At 35.0% G+C, this 20767-nt stretch overlaps 1 protein-coding gene across 8 annotated transcripts in view; it reads left to right on the top strand.

Annotated features, from left to right (window-relative positions):
- The window catches only part of LOC122572712 (collagen alpha-1(XVIII) chain), a 344291-nt gene that overhangs the window by 65545 nt on the left and 257979 nt on the right, over window positions 1–20767 (top strand). For all 8 annotated transcript variants that reach the window (XM_043738049.1, XM_043738048.1, XM_043738046.1 and 5 more), the window contains exons 4-5: window positions 13967–14232; window positions 15097–15372. In XM_043738049.1, coding sequence (XP_043593984.1) covers window positions 13967–14232; window positions 15097–15372 — 542 coding nt within the window. The remainder of the gene's footprint in view (window positions 1–13966; window positions 14233–15096; window positions 15373–20767) is intronic.

Genomic DNA, 20767 nt, shown 5'->3' with positions numbered 1-20767 from the left:
TAAAGGATTTAAGGTTTTCTTGCTTGTTGACGCGGCAACGAAATTAGGATTTCAAAATTCAAAGAACGTAGCGAAATTAATTGCCTTATAAAGTTTCTAAAAATTCAGGAATATTCTAGTCCTATCGTTTTTTTTTTTTTTTTTAATTCCAAAAATAAAAATCTGAGCGACAGGATAGAGCATCGAAGAGACGGACAAACGTCAGTGAAACAATAAACGATTCGTTTCGTGTCCACGACAGTTTCTCGATTGTATTCAGGTTGAAACGACGCGTACGACGAATAAGAACAGTAGTTTCAAACGCGATAACGTAATCTCACCGCGAATTTTCTTCGATTTCGAACAATTTCGAGGAGCGAAAAACGTGACAAGTCATTTTGACGGAAGTTAAACAATGGAAAGTTAAGAATGGAAAGGCGTAGACGACAAAGAGGAGGAAGGGCAGCGACCGGAGGATCGAACAGAGAAGAAACTGTCCTCTCGTTTCAAGTTTTCTGATTAAATCTGTTCTTTGGTTTCTAAGTTGGAGGGCGAACAAGAGGCAAGGAGAGAAAGGGATGGAATCAACTACGTTTTCTTCTCGTTTAGAGCCGGAATCGGGCCATCGGAAGCACCAGGTGGGAAAAAGAGCTCGGAAAGAGGAAACTGTGACTCTTTTACGCTCGCTAACTGTCCTCACTTCGATGATCAAGGAGAAATTCCACTTAACGTTCCAGAAAAGTTCTTCAATTTTTGCGGATACTTTTATTGAAAGGTTGGCCGGAAAATTGGTATGTCAAATTAATGGTACTCGATAGGGTTAACAAGTGATGAAATAAAAATTGGTAAACGAAGCGTAGAATAATTAAAATGAATTGTAGAGTTATTAGAATTAATCGGATGTTGGTCTTTCTTACAAGTGAAATGTTTCTATAGATTAGTGTAACTATGAGAATTAAAATAGCTATAATGTATTCGGTAGACATGTCGCAAAATGTAGTTACGTACCTTGAGTTTTTCGCAAAGAAATATTTTGTGTGGATAGAATTTCTGTTCTTTCTTAAATAAAGCGGAATAAGATACTAGTTGCTTAAATCCTCTGCAAGTAGTGTTACTCTACGATATCTTGTACTTAAAGAGGAGAAGAAACCACTTCTATTCTCACTTAGTTTCTTGAGGAGTGATCAACATTACACGATGCTAGATAAATACCATTTTACTCGTACATAGAATTTGAATTTCTAGAAACTAGAAATTGCGAATTCAATTCTCAGTTTCATCTAATCCATTAATCTTAATACTTAATCGATGCTCAATCAGAAATCCATCATAGTTTCGAGTCGAGTAATTTTTGCCACGTCCATGAAGGAAATGCTTTTTTCACGAAATTGAAAATTAATCAGGATTTGATTAATGAATTATATCAACACTCGACGACGTTTTTCTTTTATCGTGGTTTCCCCTAGTCTTTCGATAGTCCCTGAGAACCCGATTCGTGGCTTGGAGATCTCTTCTTGCCACGAACACCATTCTTTCCTCTAGAGCCATTTATCATCGCGCACCAGCCAAAGACGGCCTGTATCGCTCGTTGTCGAAGCCTGCCTCGAACAATGGCTGAACATCTCGCGGCAAATAATTGCGAGAACCTGTCGATCCCTTTCATATAACATTTTGCTACGCTCTATTTAATCAAATTCCCGAAATTCTTTCTTTCACCTCGACGATACCTAATGTCGAAGAACAATTTTTTATCGGGAATTAGATTCGATTCGCCGTAAGGAATATCGCTGACGAAGCAAGCATAGAGGTTACCCTCATGATGAATGATCGAGGAATAAAATAATTAAGAGTGGAATAATTGCTGCTTAGAGATTATAAATATTGCGAGTTAAAATGCGACAGGATGTTTACAGGAGAGAAATGTTATTAGGCTTTTATATTTCTTTAGCTATTTTGACACCTTCGTTAATAATCTTCATGTATTAAACAGACACGTGTGTGATTTAAAGCAGTCAAAGTATGATACGATATACGTAACATTTTTCCATATTTTTTCGGCGTATGATTCATGAGCAGCTGCTTTCCGTAGATGGACTCGATATATCGTGACAATGCACACACATCAGAAAACAAATATTTATGACAGATATTGATGCAGGACAACTGACAGGGTAAAAATGCAACGAGGGAATGTCAGGGATGAAACAGTGTAATCCTTATGAAATATGAAATCATTTTACTTAAAATGCCAACATTACGGGAGAAATGTGCAGCGCTGTTTTAAAAACGTGAAATTTTTTACACGAAATGAATCTATTACGCAGAATGTGACATTGCAACTGCGAACGAATTTGAAAAATTTGTCTCTAATTTAGTAAAATGAAAATGTCTAGTCTATTACGAAGGTAAAGTTGAATTTGTTACTTCTAATTTAAACAAATGTTTTCTAACTTATGATAATTTCTTCTAATAATAATTGATAAAAAAAAAATGCGTGTGGGGGAGAGAAAAATCAATGACGAAGTGTTTACAAGATATTGTTATCTTTCAATACAAATGTAATAGATAAAGTATTAATAACCCTGACGTATTTCGAACATAATTTCAAAATACACATGTACTCCTGATGCATTACGCGAGGAGAATATTGAAAAATGCATTTCTAAGGGAAGCGATGATTTAAAGGGTGCAATAAATTCTCCTTCGAAGCCGATTTTCCTGGAGCTCTGATTGCGTTTTTAGTATCCCAAAACGATTGCCAGTCCATTGTTTTTATTTCTGCGATATATTTTCAGCGAATATCTCGAAATTCTAGGCAAGACACGTTACAAAAATAAGTTCTACAAATTTACCTCCGAGCACGTTCCATCTTTTTTCTGTATTCTCTTTGTGTTTAATAGTTTGTTCTATTTCACATGAGCTCGTGCGATGCGGTATATTTAAAAATATTACTGTGCCGCCGCAAAGCCTGCGTAAAAATACAATTTATTTTACAATAGATTTAAAACTGTAAATTACTGCCACACCTACATCATGTTTTTGTTAACTTATTTTATTTGAAAATTAATATAGATTAATATTCAAAACTTGATGCGAAAATGCACATAGAACTGATACAAACAGATACAAAATATTTATTGCAGAGATACATTTCGCGTAAGCTTACAAAATTATTTAGACGATCAATTGTTCATTATATTCAATAAGCTCTCGTAGTTGATGAGACGTAGTTGAAATCACGAAAAGTTTTGTATAATAGGTAGAATATACTCTTAAAAATCGTCTATGATAAGCGATCGCTGTCGATTGCTGTTGGATTTGCACAAATATCTCCATTCCTTTATAATCAAGTTAGTAAGGATGGCCCAGCATTGCGGACTGCAATTTCGCTTCCCAATTTACTTGAACCATTAACTTGGTCCGCTGTCGCCGATGTTCGTTGTGAAACAAAGCGCTTTGTAGAATCCGCCGTAAGCCCGCATGAGCTTTGATTTCAGGGCGCGTTAAATCGCCGCTGACTCGCCAATTAACGCGGGCTCATCGTTTCGCGCAGCCTTGGCGAACAATTAGCCTAACTTGCTCGACAAATAAAACTTGTTCGACGTCTGGATGCGCTGCTTTCCACAAGACAGACAGAGTGCAACAGAGTTGCTGGGTCGTTTCCTTCGATTTGTCTTGTCGTTATCGCGCGTTGCAAAGCGACGAAAGTTCATCGAGTTGCAGCAGGTAAACAACTTCGTTTCAATTTTAATCTAGTTAATTGAATTTCGTCTTTATATGGGGTAAATTCACGCGATAAATGTTTTCTATTGTTCGAATATTATTATTATTATATTAAAATTTCACCATTTGGTCTCAAATACGATGAGAAAAATTGTGGAAAGAGAGTTTTCTCAGTTATCTCTACGAGGAAGCTTTCTGCGAGTTCTTCAGGGTTATAAAGTAAAAAATGACAAAAATTACATTTAATCTTGTTTACACATTTTTTCTGCTGATAAATTTGAATAACAAAATAATATATTGTTATGTTCTGTGAGATGGTGTTCTACTTTTTAAGGTTTTTCAAATACTTCAGACAAATTGTACGTAAATATTTCTAGGATTTATTCAAATCTTCGCTACAAGTATTTTTTTCTCATCCCACGCTCAATATTTGGAACATAATGATCCGTTACAAACAGTCTTATCAAATTTCCTTTCTCGCAATATTGCTGATGAGAATTTGGAAAAGCGAAATGCCCCACGATTCAACTGGCGAGGAAGGCGAATGAGGATCATCAGTCATTCGTATTACCTTGCCTCGGAAATCCATTTCGTAACTTTTCTGTGTCTATTCGGAATGCTCTTGTCTTCCCTCTTTTATTTCTACAAATCAGTTGGAGATCGGAAACCGCTGAACCATAAAGAATGTTTGATTGATCGCAAGTTGTTAACAAGAATACAACGGAAAAATAAGAGAGAACTCGGTAAGCAAAGAAGAAAGTTCGAGTTTTAAATGAAATTTAGTGTGTATTTGACTATTTCGTTAAAAAATCATTTTTCCAATATACGTTTGAACGTTCCGAAATTTTACACAGAGTTCTATGTAAATTAAGTAAATTTGTAAGCAACGTAATTTTTTGTCTTTAAAACGATTGATCACACTTTTTAATTTAATTTAAATTTTAATTTAAAAAGTTTGTTCAAACAGTTGAACGAAAAGAGAAAATAGTCTAATGAAATGTTAATTTAGAATCATGTGTTAGGGAATAAAGTAGGCAGTGACTGTAACGAGTCAGTCAACTGGTCGTTGATCAGACTGGCGCCATCTAACGGGGAAAGGTTGAACCACGACAGTTTGTAAAAAAAGATGTCGAATAAAAGCGCGCGTATTATTTGCAAGCGAAATTTCAAGGAGAAGCAAAGGAATTTTCAACAGATTTTCGACAGATCAAAGTATTCTACGATCTCGATTCATTGAAGTTTCGCGTCACTTACTAGTAAGTAGTTCTCTAACGAATTTATCCGATAAACCTGCAATTTAATTTCATAGTTGCCTCCTGCGTGCTTGTCAAGACTGTGTCGCACTCTGTTCAAGCATCACTGCGTAATTTTTTTATTTTCTTAATTTTGGAAGAGATAAACGTGAAAAAGAAGTGGAAAATCGTTCTAAACGGTAATTTCATTACCATTTTAGTAGGTTAATGTTCTTATGGTATTTCTTTTTAGAATATGCTTTCATTAGCGTTTTTATTATTGAGGTTAATTGTTGTTATAATTTTTAGTTTAATTATACGGAGAGAAATTAAGTTGTTGTAGCTATAGAGTTCACTTTTACTTGAAACGTTTTAAATTTCTCAAGTAATGTAAAACTTTTCTTCATAATATAATACACAATCAGCGAGTAAGTAATGTAGAAGTTGGATATATGTATATACACATATATGTGTATGCAGTACATTTATTGTTTTATGGAACAGAATTATCAGGTTATCTATTAAATTATTTTTAGAAAATATAAATTACTTAACTTATTTAAGATTACTTTGCTTTAAGTAACGTTTTCCTCAGTTAGTTTTTTAAGTATTTGTTTCAGTATTTCTTCAGCTGCTGTTTTAATAAATCTTTCCATTCGTATGATATTGTCATGAGCAAAATGTGACATCAAAATTTATAAAGTCCCCGCTATCCATATGTCACATGTACAAATAAATATATCATTGTCCAGTAAGTATTTAAAAAAAAAAATATTCAAAAAACTTTTTTAGGAGACAATAAAATCACTGTTTAACAAATTTCAGCACCCTATGGAGGATTAAGATGCACATGTAACACTTATTCGACAATGGCTGGTTTTATCGCGATTTCATGAGCGGAATGCAAGCGGTTCATCGCTCGTTAGTCGACGTGTTAACACGATGGAACGGAACGCATGTAAAGCCGCAGCTAAATGAGTAACAAGAAGTTTACCTCGTAATTATCGAATGCTAGGGACATTCTGAAACACACGTTGTCCCGAGGTCTGAGTAAAAACGTGACGGTACACGTGTTGCCACGTCTGTTGCACCGATCCTCTCGGAAATGAGTGCAAAACCAAAAAGATGAACAGAGTCGCATATGTTGGCGACGCTTTTTATCGGTGAAAATAATTAACTGTACCGTTCCTTGTTGAGTTAATAGAACATCAAGTTGCAACGATCTGGCGTGGGAATATATCAGGATCTTAATGGAAAACGTTTTTCCTTCGATCAAAATGCTCGTAACAAAATTTAAGAAAAATTAAGAAAATATCTTATCAAATTATATATATATAATTATATTATATTATATATAATATAATATATAAACATATATAATTAAATTTGTTTCTTTAAATGTCTTTTCAAAAATTATCAGATAATTTCGTTATTTCCTTTTTTGAAAATATTTTCATCGTATATAGTTATAAAAGTTTCTTGAAATCCTTAAAGGATATTTTTTTTCAATTTTTCATTATTAACCTCTTGAGGAGTATTGGCACATAACTATATTTAGTTTTTAGTCTTTGTCAGTTCACATGTGACTTCGAAAGACACAATACTATAAATCTATAGACTATTCTATATTTAATGCTCTAACTAAATGTATAGATTATTTTAATCTTACGCGTTCTAATTCATAAAACTGGCTAATAATTATTAGAAACTATAAGTAGGTATTGAAAACAACGAAAGACGTATTTCTATTACGTATTAACGGATATCTTGCAACTTGTAGTTCGAAGTATACAGCCTCGGTTCACAGGTTTCACTAGCCATATTTTCAGCCACGTATAGCGCTTACGTTAACCATAAGTATCCATAGCGAATTGGTTGAAGCTGCTCGCAAAGATGTCCGGATACTTTTACGTATGTTGAAAGCATCGACGATAGGATTTCTAAATTTTCTACAGCTCGAGGAATCTTACGGTTATCTGGTAGCGCATGTTAAAAGTGGGAACAGAAGATCGATATTTTATTGCATTTCTACACGCTGTGATAGCTTTTCCGATAGGAGAACCTGATATCCTTTTTCAAAGATAATTGCAAAATTTCTCGGATATCTTTTATAGTTCCTCTGTTTCTTTTACCCTTGTTGCTGATGTTTGATTTTATGTCACGCTTTCGATTCCGGTCATACTGTTGCTCGTTCGATAAAATTTTATCTACTTTTTCTGTTTTCTCCTCTTTTTTATGATTTACTACGTAACTCGTTTTGCGCAGAAATTGTCCTTTCAATTGACGTGATGCGTTTATCAAATCGATAATGCTTTACAGCGCAATATTTGTGTGCGCATTAAAAATTGCAAGCCAGCACTTGACGTTCGATGGCAGGCTTGAATTTTTTACCTTTCTCTGTTTTTGTTTTTTCTCCTCAGTTATAAACTTTTACGACTTTCATATTTGGATACTACACACGCGGTACATTTTTCGTTATATTTGGAACGTAATGTTTTTTTGTTTTTTTGGAAGATTATTTCTGTGGGATTTTGTTACCGGTTTCAACTTGATCATATTTTATACTGAAGTATTTAATTACCGCGAATGTTATTTGACATAAACCAAGCTTGAGTTTCATGAGCATAGGCAAAAATAGAAATAATACATCTTTTTAGAAATATTTATACTTAGGGTTATCATTGGCTTCAAAGTGTACGTGGTAGAATTTACTCTCTGTATGAAAGTGATTCGTCAACTAATTCACACAGAAGTTTTGTGTATTTTTCACAAAGGCTTTGCACATATTCCAAAAACAAAGGAACGGAAAACTTGCTAATTTGGCTGCCTTTACGGCGCACGACTCTGAATAAAAATTCTGCTTTCCAGAATATGAACAGCTATATCCGGTGGTTTAATGAACCCATTGTTGCCATGTAACATTCCCCAGAGCCCGAAAATCACCCTTCACATAAACGCATCAAAATATTATCTCGCGATATTTAATATCTAACAACGTCCTAACAAAATTTTATTTCAACATTATTATTACCTTCCGGCTTATAATTAATTCTCATAATATCGTATTCAATATGATGATATTCAAACACGCGAGAGACACCTCTTTAAAAACAATCCAGTCTTTCCTATTTACCAGTTGGTCGAATGTAAATTTGCAAAACCGTGCGAAGGGTGAGATCGCGTTAAAACCGGATGCTCCATTTATCTTCATTAGCCGCGAAGCACGGTTTAGGATCAATCGGTGATTTCGTATGCATTGTTCCCCGACTATCGATTCGTATTGGCAGTTTGCTCACGGGAGAAATTGATCGTTCGGACGCGAATTCCTCTCGCGAATCATCCGTGTCAATCCATTGGGGCGCGCGCGTGAACGCGTCGAACTCGACCCCGATCATCTCCATGGAATTGGCCGGCAGTTTTTAATCGAACGTAGCACGAGCAGAGAACGAAAATGACGATGGAAACTATGTGAATCTATAGCCGCGAAAGTGGAGGTAAACGTTTGCCTTGGGTTCTAACCGAAGTGGTCGTTTTACTTCTCTGTCGATCGCTGGTGCAGCAAGAATCGAATTAAAACGGGCGTGAAACGGATACGTAAGAAGACGCTTGTAGAAGATCGGTCCTCGTGAAAATTCCGAAGTGGCCTCGACTTTCCTCGAGGAAACTTGGTCCCGCGAGAGGCCAAGCTTTGAGAACTTCTCGCGACAGGATAACGCTGAACTTTCGGTCCATCTCGAGATCGCCTTATCTGACACTGATCGTTATTGTATTACACCGTCTTCCTTCTTTTTTCCCCTCTATTCCTTGTTTTATTAGTTGGAAACTCTTGTCTAGGGAAGTTGTTGGTAGTTTTCTTTTGGCGTTTTTTGTGCTTCGTGTTTTAGGAGATCCTGAGAGCTTACCGTAAGTCCTTTAATGAATTAAAAGGTGTAATGGCGAGAGGAGGTTAGTGAAAATTTCTTGTACAAGGTACGTTAATTATCTAAGTGTTTAGCGTACGTGTTTAGTTTAAATAATACGTGTTTAGCGCAATAGATTTGTTTAAGTAGTTTAGTTAAGTAGGTTTAGGCGCAGTAATTTACTTGGGCAATGATTCTTGTTGTCAATGTTGGAATTTTGGAAATAAAGTAACGTTAGCTTGTGAATCAAATTAACCTGATCTACGTTAATTTCACTCGTTGTAATCTTCGAGCCTCTAAAAAAGTTTAAAACAAACTTTATTTTTATGGTTCCATAAAATTTCGAAGTAGCTTGCAATATTATTATCATCTACTGTTACAACTTTAGTAATTGCTATGGCTTTACGATTTTACAGTTTCTCACATTTCCATCAAATCGCACGGTGTCAAACTATTTTGTTTATCTTCCTTTATTAAGGAAAATTTCACTATAAACGAATTTTTTAAACCAGAAATTTAGAATTTTAATTCCTACTTTCTCTTATATACTAAAACTCGCAAATATCGCAACTCAATTAAAAATATACATTATCTTTTTAACATACGCAATTTCTAATCTGAGATTCACAATTTTTGTTATTCTTCTCGGAACTTTACCTGAAGGAACGTACTATATGTTCAGCCAGCATCATCTAGTCTTGATTTCGCATTTATGAAACTATAAAGACCGAGAGACAGTTCAATTTGCTGATCGTAACAAACGAATTTCTTCGTAACGATCGATGGAATTCGCTTCGCGGATTCCTATAAATACAGAAGAGGTTTTCGATGAATTCAAGGCTGTATCGTCTCGTGGGAGAGATCTTAAGCGAAAGATTGGTTTTGAGCGAAATATCCTTCTCTTTTGCTCGAATAGGAACAATGACGTTTTTCATACATTCCTGCCGCCTTACGTAATTCTTTCATAAAATGTATTTTCGAGGTGCCTTTTGACAGTTTGATGGAATCACATCAATCGAGTTATTTACTCGCGTGTGAGCTGTATCTGGAATCTTATTTCATTTCATTTTTCACGATGAAAACAGTTTCCATGTTTCATTCTCAAGTTTATAGTTGGTCCTACTTTTATGTCATATGATAGACATTGATTTAGTATTTCTCTACGATGTTAGCTTTTATAGAAGGTACAATATAAAAGTTGTTTAACTCGTTAGATCGTATCATTATTAGTTACGGAATTCTAAGAATAAGAATTTTTATGCGTAATTAAGAGTTACAGCATAAGAAAATTCTAATTGGAGAATTGTTACTTTTGTAGCCTTCATTCTTGCCATTACATTAAGTTGATTGCAATCTTCATTAAACGAGGAAATACTTCTTGCTTTACATTCTCTCAGCACCGCCCCGACAATGTTCTTATACATATCTATTGTACCGCTTAGTTTCTGCAGATGATGCAAGAGGAAAATTTCGTAAGAAAACAGATCATGACAAAATTGCACAGAAATCAAATTATTTTTCTCGTCGTACAAATTTAATATGAAATCACGTCGTCAAATATTTCTTTGTTACATGTATTTTTTATTCTCACAGAGATAATTATTCATGGAAGATCTTAAAGTAAAGAATACATACTTAGAGACTCCTCAGTCTGTGAGATTCTTACAAGATTATCATTTAAAAATAACGCTACAGTGTGTTTTATTAATCCATACGAGCTTGTGTTAAATATTTTATCACGTGATTGATGTCATTAATTCTCTACGCGACGTGCATTTTGTTGTAATTTCTGCGCAAAACGTACTTGCGTATTAGGAGAATATACGCGTTTGGAAGGTTTCCACCGACCATGTCTTATGCGTTCGTTGAAGTCTCCATAGACTGTGTATTCTGTGATCGAATCCGTGAAGCATTGAAATCTTCGCCCACGAACTTCCTCGAATCTTGCAACGTGTTCCTATCGGCGGGAAAGCTTTAAGAAAGCAGAATCGAACATTTGGAATTCGAAGTATTGTACAGCTCGCTGCCTCTCAATAGCTTCTAGACCTCCTGTTTGGGGAAGATAAAGCGAAAGATCCATCGGAAAACACATCTAAAGATTGCTCCGATTGTATCAGGCTAACAGACCAGCGTAGGAATAGCTGGCAAGAAATTGAGCATTTATTTAAGATTTCATAACAATTCCTCTTTCGTACGATATTGCGTTATGAGGGTTGTTTTACAACTCTCTTGGAATATTTTTGGGAGAAATTTTGTTAAAAAATGGAAAATGTACTACAGCTATTTATTGACTTATTCTCTGATGATATGTAATTTAAAATAATCATGAAATATAGCTATATTTATTTAGCGTAAAATACAATAGCAGCTATATAAATATATATATCTACATCTACATTAAACGTATAATGTTGGAAAAGGTTCACGTGTGGGAAGAAAAGTGGTGTTAGTTTTCCAAGCGGAACAATGCTAGGCATACAATTTTTAATGCGATTTACGGACTTATATTTCGGCAATAAATATCGATTATCGAAGCAAGCTTTCAGCTGCGGTAACCGCAGTATATCGAGTCTGGCGAATCTATATGACGCATGGCGCGCGAAATGGGGCTGTAATGTATTAAAAAAGTATGATCATAATCACTTGGAAGTCTAGTTTAAAGCGTATAAAACCAATATAATATGAATTTAGCCAATATCATTCATATGCATAATTTTATTGAGTTTGGAAAGCATAGATATGTGTGATACCATTTGAATTTAGTATAAAACCATTTGAGTCCGGAAGTTGCATTTATACATTAAAACTTGTTCGTGTAACGTAGTAATTTAAATATTACCATAAATTCTGTATAATCAAATTTATCGATTTCTGCTTCTCGTGAATTCTTGATAACATTAAAAATATTCCCCACTTTTTATTTCGCTTGAACATCGACTCATCTTTTATTTAATGTTCAGCAAAATTTTCAGCTTTATTTTCGGTTCTATTTTTCAAGTCGATACTAGTTCCATTGAAATTGTATTGTTAACGATAGTATCGACTAGCCAATTCTAGAAATATCAATGGATTATCAGCGAAAACTACGAATGGCTGAAACAACTGTCCGTTAAACCGCAAAACAAATTGTTCGTAAAATTTGTATATTTAGTTATTTCCAGAATTGATTGGTTAAAACTATTACTGGCGGATTTCACATTTTTACCATTACCTATCAATGCAAAAAATACATATCAAGTAAATTAAAATTATATCCATGTAAAGGAATTACGATATTCATAACAAATACCCTCAAGGGCTTTTTTTACCTTTCTCCTTCTTCCACGGATCGAAGAACTTCACAACCAATTCCAATTTCAAAAAAGCTAACTCGCTGCCGCGAACTTTAACTACGTCTGGAGACCTGTCCAATTTAAACTGCTTAATAATTCCAATCAGTTCGACCAAACAAGATGTTCAAGGGCGTTAACCTTTCAGGACTTTCTCGTAACCCGAATCGTATCCGCCCGGTGGCTTTATCAAGATTTCGTTCACTAATCCCGTGAAGGCGGCTGCCCCAAGTCTCCACGCACCGAATTAATTAAAGTTCTCTCGCTTCGAGTTTGAACTACTTTTCGTCGGTTCGCATTTTTCGCCCCTCTCCTCCCCCCCCCCTCTGCCGCGACTCGCCTCGCTTTCAACAGCGTGTCGTTAATTAACTATAGTCTCGTAGGGAACCGAGCAGTTCGCGTAACAGTCGCGTTTAAATAATATCCGCGGTTCACCGTGATATTACAAGAACCCGATATGTTGTTCGAACTGCGTTTAAACAATTTGCATGAAACGAGAGGTGCAAATTAGACGCCTGCTATATAATACCGGGGATACATTATAACAACGCCGGTCAAGTATTTCCCTGTGTAAATAACAATCCCTCTGGATTATCATTTAATCTCGAGGCGGGAAATTCGGCTATTTTTTCGATGTAGGAATGTTGAATGGATTTTCGTTTATTTTCCCTGTTATTCCCCGAAAATAGAGCTCGTGAATTTCGCCAGAGTTCTGGGGCTTTATTGGAAGCATCGAGGGATTCGAAAGGAATTTGCAGTGAAATTTTGATCACTGAAAGGATCAGCGTAATGAAATTATGTAAAAATTCCAATTTTCGCGATAATTACACTTCGTTTCTGTCGATCTTCGCACCAGAAATCGCATTAATCGTTAAAGTTTTTATTTCAGTGATTGTATATTTATATAACGGTAGTATCTATCGCTATCTCATGTTTGATATTTTTTCTTTTATCGAGAATTGTTCGATGTTAGTTGATCGCTGATGTTTGAAAAAGTAGCGAAAATTATAAAATTGCTACAATGATATAATGGATTGTGAATTATTCTTAAAAAAGTTCCGAGGAAAGGATTTCTAATTATGTTTGAGATCTTCGCCGTTCTTTTTCCCCCTTCTCAAGTACTTGTCCACTTTCATGATGTTGATCTAAAATCGTCTTAACGGGAGGAGTTTTATACACTTTGAAGCTCCAAGTCCTGAATCTTTTGCTCTCTTTTACTTAAGGGAGTTTGCAATTTTGTGGAACAGGTTGGCAAATAGAAATAAGGGAAAACGAGATGCGCAGGTACGCTTGTATGAGAGTTAGCTTATTTGCCTCTGACTTGGATTAAATAAAAATGAAAGAAACGTAGAGTCCTTGATCGATCAACCCGTGTTAGTCATGTATCTGGTTCTATTCTTGCATTTCGTTACGCTATATGTATACGTATTAATAATTACAATTCCTGAATAATTCTATTTATTACTCTTTAATATGACTTTTAATATTAACGGGACTTTTAATATTAAATTCAAGTCCGGATTTTATGTAATAAATGTTCATCAGATATTAGCTAGCATATAGAGGCTTATAAATGATTGAAAATTTATTTATATTTATCAATTTATTTATTTTAAAGGATGTAATATAACTTTACGTTTTTAGTTCGATATGTACGAGATCTAAATATTTACGTCTCATTGAGATTAAAACTTCTCTTTGCGGCCATGAAATATTAAACGTAATTTTTGTCGACAAGTTGTAATCCATATTTTCTGAAGAAGAAAGCCTTCTAACTGTTTTTCTTCATACCCTTTTGTTTCAGAGCTGGAATATGATTTACTTCAAGCTTCCGTGGCATTAACAGACGACAATAATTTGTACATCGACGATGGTCTCGACGGATTTCCAAGTTTTGGCTTCCGACCTGGCTCCGAAGTTAAACAGCCGTATCGATTATATTTGCCGGAAAAATTGCCAGCAGAGTTCACTTTGGTAGCAACTTTTAAGCCGACGTCATTTAGAACCAGCTATCTCTTCGCCGTCCTAAATCCCTTCGAAACTGTTGTGCAATTAGGCATCCGGATATCCGTAAGTACATCAATTTACACATACAAGAGATATGTAAGGAATCTGTAAGGAACAATAGAAATATAGTATCGAAGTTAAAAGCGCGGCTTTATTCTATTTTATTAAACGTTGTACGTTATCTTCCATTCTTACGATACAGTCAACATAAAATGCTTCGTAACCAAATAATACATAAGTATTTATATTTTAAATTCAGAAATATTTCCATTTAAAATTTTTCTATTTTAGTTAAAAATGTTGATAAACGATCACACTGTCGTATCCTCGTTCCTGTAACAAAAATAATATATTTCAAACAATGGATGGCGAGCGCAAAATTTAAAAGATTTCTGATAAGACAGGGTTCGCAGTCTCACTCGTCTGCTTCCGTCGCATTACGTTTCATAAAACCGTGAAATGAAACACAAACGATTCGAGTCTGAATATAAAAGCAATCGGAAAATAGGCAAAAATTTCCAAGTACAATCGGTCGATTTAGAAGGAACCGGCTGCGGTGGCGCGATAGACTTTTAAGTCGACGCTCCCTGTCGGTGTATGGAGGGCATTTCCTCATGTTTCCCAATATCTTTGAGGCCGTTGTTGTAGCTTGCCGGGTCTTCAAGTTTCTTTGAGATCTTTCACGTTTCCTGCGGCACCGTTTCCACGGGTAATACCGCGTCTACGTGTTCCGCAGAGAAAGCAGCTCTCCGTTGCTTTCGACGTTTCGAAAGAGAGTACGATCCCCATGAGAATCGATAGCGACGGGTTGAGACCGCGCGAAAACACTTCGACTTTCGAATCTCTTGGCATTTTCTCCCGATTCAAACCGATCTAGAGAAAATTCTACTATTTTTAATATTAAATATAACATTCTCTCTGTTATAGGATGGTCCAGGAACAAACCAGAATGTCTCACTGGTCTACACCAATTCTGATTTACATTCGCATTCGGAAGAGGTGGCGAAATTCACGGTGCCGAAGTTGACAAAGAAATGGTCGAAGATCGTAATCAGAGTATCGACGACTGATGTCACCTTATATCTAAACTGTCACGAAATGGCCAAGCAACGAGTAACGAGGATTCCTCTGGAGTTGATGTTCGACACAGCCAGCACGTTGTACATCGCTCAAGCTGGGCCTCATATTCAGGAAAAATACGATGTAAGTACATAAAGGATTTTAGCATCTAGTATTACTGTTGAAATTGATGTAGTCATTGGAACGGCGCTGAACTAGGTTGGATCTGTTTTGATTTTCGATAACGAAACTGTAATTTCTGGTTACTGCTTTATGACCGAATCGAGTAAATTGGACCGGCATCGATTAAACCGACTATAAATTTTGCGTTCCTAGAAACTAAACAAGTTCGAGATTCATTGTGATAACTATTGTAAAAAGTGACATATATCAATAACAACCTACATAACGGTATTCAAATTTAAAATATCATACGATATTTTTAGAAAATTTTCAATTGTAAATTAATCTGTGATATCTTGATTCAGGGACATTAATTTTAAAACGCAAATTTTATGAATATCAACGTGTCGATTATTTCTATTTATTTGTCGTTATGCACGAGTAATCTTCTTAAAATTGAAACGTTACGAACGAGGAAACAGATTCAACTTTGCTTTTTCAACTATCCTACGTGTCGCGTCTCACTACGAAATAGTTCGTTTGAGAGGTATTTCCTGAAAATAGCAACTTTATTAAAGGAAACGAGTTCAAAGAAGCATGTAGCTTCCCCTTTTAGTTTGTGAAAAGACGAAAATGATCGGTTGAAGCGTTCAGAGCCGTTCCGTTCTTAAGTAAGTATTAAAACTTGTCTCTCGGATCTCGTCGAGTCAAACAGACTTGCCAACGATTACGGATTAACCTCGAAACGCAATGGTCACAGAACCGTGAGTAGAAAATCTCTCGATATATAGTTATGTACATAGTTACGGTCATATTTCGGAATAGAAATTTAATATCAAGTTGGTCGAACAAAAAGTTCGACGACGTAGAAAAAGGGAAACAATCTTATTGAAATAATGTCGTGTCGTGGAAAAGGAAAAGACTTAGGGAAAGGTGGAAATTGGAAAACGCAGTATCGAAATCCTGTATACTATCTCTTTAAAGGATTCGCCATAGTCGTTATTTTTTCAAAGAGCTTTCATGGTATATTAGAATTGACTTGGTTCTTTAAACTACTTAACTAAAGGTACTTTTCGTAAAACTCTTTGGAAATTATAGAATGTTGCAAAATCTTTCTATAAGCTTTTCGAAATTCAGCGGATTGTACTATTCCTGATAATCGTAGAATAAATTATAATGACACGACTCGATTAAATGTTAAGTGCGTGGAATAATCACTATAGTTACTCTGGCAAAATTTCACGCAATAGAAATTATCGCCACGAACAATAACTTAAGTACATTTGTTACAATTTCGCTTGGCAATCGGATATAGTTATTTGTAATTTTAAGACCGTACCGTTCGGCACATCGATTTTCTGGTTGCCATTTCAAGTCGTCGCTTAACGATAATTAGCTTCCATACCGACGCACTCCGATTTTCCGTATGCCGTGTACGCGCCCCATAACGATAGCGTGCAGAGACAATGATTTACTTTGGTTCTTTGTTAATTAGCCACTGACGATAATTGTTGCAATCTGGCGCGTTGCAACATTTCGTTATAATTATATAGCAACGCACTACCCGGCGAAGGGAAATTATACCGTTACGATTAATACGCTCCGATTTATCGGCAAAATTACTACCGGTCGTTTTTCTATTTTTGATCATTTTTCTTTCTATTTTTCGAACTTTAATTCTGCTCAATATGAAATATTATACCGACGGTGTTTCTCTCGTGTTAATTCATTTTTTTTTCAACATTTCTAGTATCTTTGTATAATTTTGATTTCGAGGAGATTCAAGTGGAAATATACGACGGAACAAATGTATGTATATATATGTAATTCATATTAGTAACACATTAATAAACTTGTATAAATATTCACAAATAGCTACTATCATTTTCAAGTGTATACATACGTAGAATCATACGTTGTTTAATACTTAAGGTTGAAATTGCCGAATGAAAGGATACCTTTTAATGTAATAATTTATGAATTTGTATAAAATGTGAAACAGAATGCATTAGATTAAATTTCAGAAAATATTTCAGAGAACACCGATCGTAATTCTAAACTACGGGCGCATCGTATTGACTTTTTATTTATAGAAATTTTTTCTCATTGTCTTTCGGTATTGGCGATTTAGCTTTGATCCAGGTTTCGTCAATTATGAAGCACTCTGTATGTAGAACGGTCGAATATCAGCCAAAAGCGATTAATCTACGGTATTCTCATTGCGAGAATAAAAATACCCTGGACATTTCACCGCGAAGTATGATGAAAATACCATTAGCTGGCTATAAAAATTATTACGGTGGTAAAGGGAGAAAAAATACGGCGTATAAAGTGAAATAATGAGATGGGAAAAGAATAATGCGAAACAAAAGCGAGATCACCGGTGAATATTCCAAAATATCGTTAATAACGATATTCTCGTATCAGATAAATATTTCTCACGATTTGCTCGCAATTATCGTTGTGCTCTCCTGTTGTCAACAGTATTTCGGCATTAATCTGGACAAAGTGAACAAAAGGAATTACCGACCTTTGTGAAATCTGCTTGTTATATCCTTTTTAATCCTGTTTTCGACGAGTAGATATTAATGAAAAAAATATAATTGTAATAAATGATAAATAGTAAATAAATAGGAGTAACATAGCTATCGTAATCTGTAGGAATCGAAATCTGGTGAACTAACTATGGTATATTTCAAATAAAGACTGCTTGCTTTGTTTAGAATTTCTTTTTAGACGTGAGACTTCTCTAATTAGACCTGTAACATTTATATTATTGCGATGCTGTTAATTTTACACAATGCGTAAAGCAAACAGCCGTCTGGCAAAGTATTTTCGAAGCTAGAAGTAACGATTTTTGTTGAAAATGTATTATATTTACGAGAATCGTTCAGAAAGTAATATCCGTTTTGAAATAACAACGATACAAATGCATCTTGACAAGTTTTCTTTATTTGTAATTTTATTATATATACTAAAGTACATATACTAAGCTATTCTTCAATAGAACCACCAGCCCCATTTGAACACTTATCGTAACGTTATACGAGCTTTTTGTACGTCTTTGTCATATGGTTCCGCCGTCAGTTCACATAACCATCGTCTTACTCAATTCTTTAAATCATCGTTTCTTGTGAAGCATTATTGGCCGGAAAACTCTTTAAGCTTTTGCAAAAAAATGAACATAATGAATATGATTTGCAATGAAATCGCAGACACGTCCTTGAGCCCCTCTGTAATGAGAGACGAGCAGCCTGAATACTTACGATAACGTACAGTTCTTTGTTCTTATTGAATCCCGCACCCACAGTCTTACTAATAATTCATCCGTAAGTCTATTACCGTTAACTGCCGTAAATCGGTGGTGAATTTCTTTTGGAAGAATCTTTACAGCCCTGGAAAAGCGTAAAAGTGGCATCGGAGGGATTTTCAATTCGCATCGTCATTTTAACACGTTGACTGTCAGACGAATTTTCCATGGTTTGCCCAAGTGAGCCGGCGACGCGAACTTTTCATTATGCGATGCATATTATGTTGAAATATTATTTGCAGCAAATAAAATGAGTTATAAAATCTTGCTTGAAGCATTTTTCGTGGCGAGGGCCACCGGTGACCCCCACGGCAGTCAATGTGTTAAACGTGTGACACAACGACAATGCTTGAAATATTTAAACACAAAATTTTGCATAACTTATGTCAGTACACGAATAAAGCTTTTTGTAAGTACAATCCATCGTTTTATATGGCTTCTGTACGGATAGTACTTTCTGAACGACCCACGTAGATCAGCAATAGCTCAGATTGAATTAGTAAAATCAAATACATTTTGATTAAGTTTAGTCGGTTGATGGAGTAAAATATTTCAGTCTCTTCTAACCTGATCGGTAAAATATTAAAGATCATTTGATTATTCAAGTGAAAGAATGAATACTTTATATATTTTATGTTTTTATATATTTCACTATGTTTCAAAATATGGTATTGATCAAACACTCAAATTTAGCCATATTCAATGAATAGTTCACGACACTATGGCGGTTGGTAACATCGAAAATTAACTTTAATTACAATTTCATCCGAAAAATTGTGAAATTATTATAGAACGTTGTCGTTTCTGGATAAATATCTAAACCTGGAATAAGATTAATGGTAGGATTATATATATTTGACCAATAAAAATCGTTATCGAGTTTCGTGTTTGGAGAAACGTTACGCGCACGAGACACCGTTAAAATCGTCATTAAATATCTAAATGAAATCGGAATGGACGCGAGCTGGGGTTCGTCGTGCAACGATAAATAAATAAAACTGTCGGGGGAATCGGGTCAACGCGACAGCTAAACTGGAAGAATAGTAATTGCTATCGAACGAATATTAACGCGATCTGCTTGCCTGATCTTTTACGTTTTTTTAACGCGCCGTGCCTCTACATTCCATGCTTTTTCCAACTGCTTTTTAATCACTGCCAGCATTACGAAGACGTAGCTGTAATTTTGATTCTATTTATAAAGCGTCGGATATAAGCAAATTTGTTTTATTTTTAAAGTAAATTATAGGTGATTAAGCTACCGTTTAGACGGACGAATATTATGTTTCAAATAACTGACCTGTTTATTAGTTCAAGTTTATTGAAAATTTCATACTACAGATTCTTGAAGATATTAAAAATTTCATAATATAACGTATTGCTGTTTTTGCGCAGCCGTATAAATTGCTTCCAAAAAAAAGTTATGGAAAAATATTCAGAGATGAGCTAGGTTCAAAACAATTTTATGATATGAATTTATGAAATCCCGGCAAGCTTTAAATATAGCATATTCTTCGCTTATTTTCTGTCTAAAATACATACATATTTATACGTATTATGTATATATACATATATACATATTATTACAATCTTAATAACGGGTCATATTTATGATTCAATGATTTTACCAATAAACGAAATGAAAATTTGTTTTCACGTTGACTCCACTTGTTTCAATTAACAAGAGATAAAATCAGTCTTGTTGATTAGTAAATACCAATAAAACTAATAAAAGACAGAATTATTTGTTTTATCGATATTTGATCAGTTAAAAAGGACCTCCCGTTATTTGCAGATATATGTTCTAGCAATCGAAATGTTATTTCGCATCGTCGATCATACACCCGTTTCAAATATTGAAAAACGTCGAGTCGAAATTAATTTTGAATCGTCGAATGTTTCTATTTTGCGAGCACGCAGCTCGTGTGAATAATCTTTTTTCAGGAAAAAAAAAAAAAAAACGAAGACACTCGTTTGGACCGATTAAATCGGCTATTTAATTCAACAGCTGTGGTTTATGCGGAATTCTGACCTGCCTGAGTTAGACAGAATTTGATTGACAATTTATTTTCCAAGCCGCTGATTCCGCGTTGTTTCAAAGGGTGAGAA

This window comes from Bombus pyrosoma, linkage group LG11 (assembly GCF_014825855.1).
Source record: "Bombus pyrosoma isolate SC7728 linkage group LG11, ASM1482585v1, whole genome shotgun sequence".
NCBI classification, from domain to species: Eukaryota; Metazoa; Arthropoda; class Insecta; order Hymenoptera; family Apidae; genus Bombus; species Bombus pyrosoma.
The sequence above is the reverse complement of the archived record's forward strand: the minus strand, read 5'-3'. Positions and strand labels throughout refer to the sequence as shown.